This window comes from Ailuropoda melanoleuca, chromosome 4 (genome assembly GCF_002007445.2).
Source record: "Ailuropoda melanoleuca isolate Jingjing chromosome 4, ASM200744v2, whole genome shotgun sequence".
Taxonomy (NCBI): domain Eukaryota; kingdom Metazoa; phylum Chordata; class Mammalia; order Carnivora; family Ursidae; genus Ailuropoda; species Ailuropoda melanoleuca.
In genome coordinates, this window is record NC_048221.1 from 2,407,530 (window position 1) to 2,413,700 (window position 6,171).

At 61.3% G+C, this 6,171-nt stretch overlaps 1 protein-coding gene across 3 annotated transcripts in view; it reads left to right on the plus strand.

Moving 5' to 3' along the window:
• The first annotated feature begins 5,566 nt into the window (after window positions 1-5,566).
• NFIC (nuclear factor I C) overlaps window positions 5,567-6,171 on the plus strand; it is a 59,465-nt gene continuing 58,860 nt past the window's right edge. For all 3 annotated transcript variants that reach the window (XM_034657482.1, XM_034657483.1, XM_034657484.1), the window contains exon 1: window positions 5,567-5,722. In XM_034657482.1, the coding sequence (XP_034513373.1) occupies window positions 5,693-5,722 (30 nt within the window). In that variant the 5' untranslated portion in view covers window positions 5,567-5,692. The remainder of the gene's footprint in view (window positions 5,723-6,171) is intronic.

Genomic DNA, 6,171 nt, shown 5'->3' on the forward strand with positions numbered 1-6,171 from the left:
CGCCGCCGGGCGCCTTGAACTTGGAGCCGGGCGGGCGGCTAGCTCGGCGCCGCGCGGGGGCCGCCACCCGGCCTGCCCGTGAGATGCCTGAGCCCCGCCCCCGGGCCGACCCCGGCCCCTCCGCGGCGCGCACTGGGTCCCAGCCGGGAGGGGTCACCAGGTCTCGGCCCGGCGCGCCCCAGGCCGGCTAGCGTCGGTGGCTGCACTTGAGGGTTCCGGTGTCCAGTCTGCCGGCGTCGGTGACACCCGGCACTCGGGGGATGCGTTTGGGGGCTTCTGTGCTTCCAAACAGGTCAGCACAGGAAGCCGGGGATGCGCCCGCGTGTCTGTACGGCTGGGTGGTCCCGTCTCTGGCCATGGGTCCGTGGGTCTCGAGGCGTCGAGTCCTCTCCTTTATGTGTCTGTGTGTGTCTGCGCATCCACGTGGCTGTGTGTGTTGTGTTGCGTGTGTGTTAGAGCATTGTGCGGCTAAGGGACAGTGTGTGTGTCTGGGTTACCGTGTGTCCCTGTGGGAAGGTGTTTTGAAGCTGTGCGGCGAGGTTGTGTGTCCCCGTGGGCCGTGATGTCCCTGGGTGACCCGTGGGGTGTCCCCAAGTGAATGTGTGGCCGTTAGAGGGTTGCTGGTGAGTGGGGAACTGTGTCGTGTGCCTGCGTCCCAGGGGACAGTTGGGTGTCGCTGTGTGCGTGTGATTAGCGCCGAGTGACTATTCCTGGGGATGGGTCTACACTCTCCCTGGTCCCCCCCACCCAGTTCCTTTTTTCCTGTAGCCGGGGTTGCAGAGTGAGTGACGGGTGTTTCCTCTACTATGCCAAAACTCTGCCCCCTCATCTTGCCCCCACACCGTCCCCTCCACTTCCCTCCATCTCGGGGTACCCCATACTCGGGGCCCCAGGTGGTCCTGGCTTGAGGATCGGGCGCGAGGTGGCGCCGGGACACGATCACACGGTGGCGGCGCCTTCTCCCGCCAGGGGCTGCGCGTGCGCGGGGACCTGCCCCAGAGGGAGGCGGGGCGGTGGGGGTCCCCCCACTCCGCGGTGGAGGAGGTCCCGGGGGATGGCTGGTTACAGAAGCGCGCTGGCCAGGTTGGGCTCAGGAGGGTGGCCAAGGAAACCCCCTCACCCCCATGCTGGAAGCCACCCCCCCAGTCCTGCCTCCCTGCATTTGCCCCCTTATGAGGCCAGAGGGGGCGGGCACAAAGTGTTGTTTTCTCCCCTACAGGGGAATCCCCGCGGCACCCCCACCCCCACGCCAGGGCACTTTATATAATTTTCTAAATATAAAAGCACCAAGGCCAGGCCGTAGTCTGCTTTTTTCTTTGAACCTGCATCCCATTTTGGGGGGCTGTTTGGGAGAGGGAAAAAGGCAGTCCTGCATTGACACAGGGATACATTGGCACTCAGCCCTCAGGGTCCCAGCGTCTGGTACGCTTCCCAGCCTCTGCCAGTCTTCACCCTCCCCTGCACTGGCCCCTGGTGCTGAGACGCTCCCACCACAGCCCGGTGGAGTGGGACACCTGGGCTGCCCTCCCCAAGCCTCTCCCCTTGTCGCAGGTGCAGCGGGAACACTCACAAGGACACACCCAGGACACAGGGGTACATAACTCCATGCACACAGAGGCACGCTCACAGCCACACGCAGACCCACGAGGACACTCACAGCCGCTGACAGGCACCTGCCCTTGGGAGGGTGGAGAGATGAGCCGTCCCACCCGCCCCCACCTGCAGCCGGACCAAGGGAGCACTGAGCCTGGCTCTGGGGGGAGGCCCGGGACAGCCACTGGCGAGGAGCGGGGATGTGGTCATCTCACGCGTGTGTGCTGGCACCTGCCTGCGTAGGGATACTGGGAGGGGTTCTGCTTGAGGCGTGTGTGAGCGCAGGTGTGTACGGTTGTGTCTGGGTGTGAGGGTGTGATTGGGAATGTGTATGTGTGTTGGGTCATGGTTGTGTGTGCACTTGAGTGGGTCTGTGTGTCTCCTGAGTCTGCCCTAGTCTGTGTGTGTGCGCGTGCTTTGTGTGTGTGTGAGCCCGTGTGCCCCTGAGTGCCCTTCTGTCCAGATGTTTGAGGCCAGGTGTGGGGAGGTATCTGCAGGTGGGCCTGGGTTCAGGTGAATCTCTATGTGTTTGTGTCACTGGGTGTGTGTGTGTGTCTGCATTTGTGTGACGTGAGTATCTGTGTGGTGTGGTGGGTATGTCTGTGTCTGTGTGTCTCTTCGTGGCACGTTTTATGTGCTGTGTGTGTCTGCCAGCCTTGTGTCCCATCCTACCTTGACTTACCGAGACCGAAGACCTTAACATCCCCTTCTAGAACCTCAGTTTCTCCTCTGTAAAATGGGAACACACAAGGGCTGAAGAGGGGTGACACTGTCCCAAGCGTGCGTTCCCAAGGCCTGGCGTGCTCTGTTCTCCATGGGGTGGTCGCTCTGGAGTTACTGGGTGGACACCTGTGGTGCCTGCCTGAGCTGCTCTGTGAATGCCACTCACTTTGGGAGAAGTTTGTTTTTAATGACACAAACCATTCGTGAACATCTAGGGAGGATACCAAAGTACCCCAGGCGAAAACCTACCTGCCTCATCACCCCTCCCTGTGTGGGACCCCCAGTCCAGGGGAGGCTCTGTGTTCATTCAGCGTCGTCTGAACCATTGCACATGTAGCGGGTACACAGTCTAATAGCGGGTGCTTGCGTATTCTGTAAAAACGATCCCCAATGAGATCTTGAGTCTACTTGCAGCATTTATGGGGGGGGGTCTCACCCAGGGACTGTTCTGCTCCAGGAGACACTGGGCCATGTCTGGGGACATGTGTGGTGGTCAGGACGGGGGTGGGGAGGTGCTCCAGCCAGCGATGTGGCTCAGCACCCCTCCCCCACTGCGTCCAGGATGTCCTGAGCCCCGGCAGGGAATGACCCAGAGCACCCTTGGGAGAGCAGCGCCGGTCTCCAGCTTGTTCCCCCCCCCCGCCGTGTGTCTCTCGGAGACCCCTGCAGATGGGACCCTCTTGTTCTTTTATGGAGCTGCGTAGTATTCCAGCCTGTGTCCATGCTGCCGTTACTGAGCTGGCCCCCCACAGAGGGACACCGGGGCTTGTTCCCAAATTGTCGCCTTTGGTGGTAGAGGGTCAACACACTTGTGCGTCTGGGTCAGGGACAGTTAGAGAGAAGGCAGAATGAATGATAAGGAGAGTGCATTTTAAATTTTTTAACCAATGAGGTAAATTGTGCTCCAGAGTGCCGGGAGCTAAATCACGGCCCCGCCTCCCCTTCTGGACCCTTGCACAAACAGGTCCAAATCCACCAATTGCTTTGTTGAGATAACCACTCGGGGCAAGGCACTGTACTAACCTCAGCCCAGCCGATCCCTGTTCACCGTAATAACCCAGGGGGTGGGAGCTACCCTCGCCCTTTTTCACCGAGGGGAAGCTGAGGCAGACAGGAGGGTCGCTGCTGCTGGAGGAGACGTAGATCAGGCTGTAACCCTGCTCTCGAGCTGGCTGGCTGTAGACCTACTGTGTGCGCTGCGGGGCCCCTCCCTCCCGAACTAGAATATATAGGTATGTAACAGTCCACTGGTGCTCGGGAGTTTGCGGAAGATTCTCCTCTCTGCACCGTGTCCACAGCGTTCACACAGCTCACCTCAGGACTCCCATCTCCAGTCCTCCTCCAGTCCCAGCACTGTTGCCATTTTACAGATGTGGAGACTGAGGCTCCGGGAGGGGCAGTCTGTGCTCTCCAGAATTCACCTTGGAAAGGAGCTCAGGTGGCAGGCGGGGCGGGAATGAGGGGGCCCAGCTGGGAGAACCCTTTGCAGTCGAGTGTAACTTAAATGTCTGTGAATTTGGAATTTTGTGTTCTTTGTGTTTCTAGCCATATTAAAATAATAAAATACTGCTTTATGTTATGTTGGCATTTGGATTCCTAGACACCTGCCTTCCCCATTCATACTGGGGTTTCAATGCACCCCCCACCCGCCGCTGTCGCCGCAAGGGGGTTTTCAAACATTTGTGAAGTGCTCATGGTGTGCTAAGCACTGTTTGTTTGAATAAGGGACACCCACATGCAGTGGGGAGTCAGTGTGGCCCAGGGAATGTGTGTTCTGTAGGAACCCTGCTCCCTCCTAGTCTAGCCTTGGGACCCTGAGCCTGTTCCCTCCCTGTAACACGGGAGAATAACAGGGCTCCTGGCACCTTCTGTTACCCTGGGCATGGGGCAGCTGCCCCAAGTTGGCAGGAGGGTATCATTTGGCATCAGGACACTGGGAGAGACAAATCAAAATCAGCAGGCTTTCTAAGAACATCTCTGCACATTTGACAGAAGGTCAAGTCTCGACTAAGTGTCATTATCCTTATGCTCATGGACCCCATGGGTGAGCACTGTTAGTGCACTTTACAGGGGACAACACCAAGGGGCAGAGCGGACACATCACCCTAGTCTGTGTGGTGAGGCTGGGAGGATTCAGGGGGTGAATGGGGAAGGGTTGAGGTCCTGGTCATCAGGAACCCTGGGGGCTCAGACTGGGGGTGGTCAGCTCGGTGCCCAGTTACTCTAGAGGGAGAACAATGGAGCTTCAGAAAGGTGGGTTCCAGGGCCAGGTGGCCTGGCTGCAAGCCACTGACGGTCCCTCAGTTTCCAGATCCATGAAATGGGCATACTGCTGGGATCAGTAGGAATTCCTGGGCAACCAGGGAAGAGGCTGCAAGGGTTTATCTGGCCAGCCTGAGGTTTCTGGACACATTCTCCTGGGATGTTGGGGAGACTAATGGGGGATGCCAAAACAACCCCCCCACACACACACCCAGTTCCCCTTTGGTGCTCACTGAAGAGGTGAGAGCAGATTCCTGGAGGCTTTCGGGTTAGTTGGGACCTTTGGCACTGGTGGGGTGGGGGAGGAGTGCACTTGGCGCCAACTCGTGTGCCAGGGGAACTGCAGCCCATGTCTGGCTCTCGGGGGGAGCAGGGGGAGAGGATGCTGTGGGACCCCCGCTCCTGCCCTGCACCCCGGGTCGTACATCTTTAAGGGGAAAGACGCGCGCTGGCGCCGGGCCTCTGCACACGTCACTTCTTCATTCTTTCCCTCCCCCCCCCAACTTGGCTCTTTTCTCCAACTTCCCGGCCAGCGCGGGGAGGGTTGGGGGGGTCTTAAAAATCCATCTCCAGTCCCAAAATGTCCAGCAACAGCCCAGCACCCCCTCCCCACTTGACTCGGGTGGGCTGTCCTGGGGGACCCGCGGCGACCGGACTCTGCGCGGCCGGTTGGTCCCCGTCCGGTGCCCGGGACCAGGGCGGCTCGTAATTCGTAATAATAGCTATGATGGGGGTTCGTGGGGCATGGGGGGGAGCGGCTTTCCTTCCTCGCTCGCGCTCTTTTTTCCCTCGTTTCTTTGAAAGTTGGATGTTGAGAAGTGGGAGGTTCGGGTGGGAGGGGAGGGAAATTGGGGGGAGGAAGGGGGGAGGCTGCCAGAGGGAGGAGAGACAGAGACACGGAGAGACAGAGACGGAGGAGGAGAGAGGGAGGGGGGACAGGAAAGGAAGAGAGAGGGAGAGAGAGCGNGAGCGCGGGAGGGAGGGAGGAGGGAGACCGAGGGAGGAGGCGGCGAGGAGCGCGCCGGCCGCGGCCGCGGGGGGGGGTTTGGAAAAATGACTCAGTAAGTTCAGCGCGCCCGCTCCGGCCGGCCCTGCGCCTCCCGCCGCGCCCGGGATGTATTCGTCCCCGCTCTGCCTGACCCAGGTACGCCCCTCGCCCGGCCCGCGCCCCCTGCGCCCCCGGCCGCCCGGCCCGGTAGTCGGGAAGCCCGAGGAGGCGGGACGGGAAAGGCGCGCGTCCCTCCCGCCGCCGGCTGGGGTGCCCCCGCCGCGGGCTAGGGGCCGGTGGGGGATGGGCTGGGCTGGGGACCCCCGCCCCGACCCTCCCTCGGGACTCCCGCCCCCGGCGCCCCGACTTCTCCTCCACGCGAACGCGGGACTCCGGGTGCAGGCTGGCGGGACGCTAGCCCCCACCCCACGCGGGAAGGTCTGGGGGCGCCCCCCCCAGCCGAAGGCGGGCCTCTGCGTGACCCCCCGCCCGGACCGGGCCTGCCTTTAGGAGGAATCGGGGGTCCTGGCTGGGCATCTCGGCACTGTTAAGGAGACGATCCCTCGGATGTGCTCCCCAGACAGCACTACCCCCCCCCGGCCCCC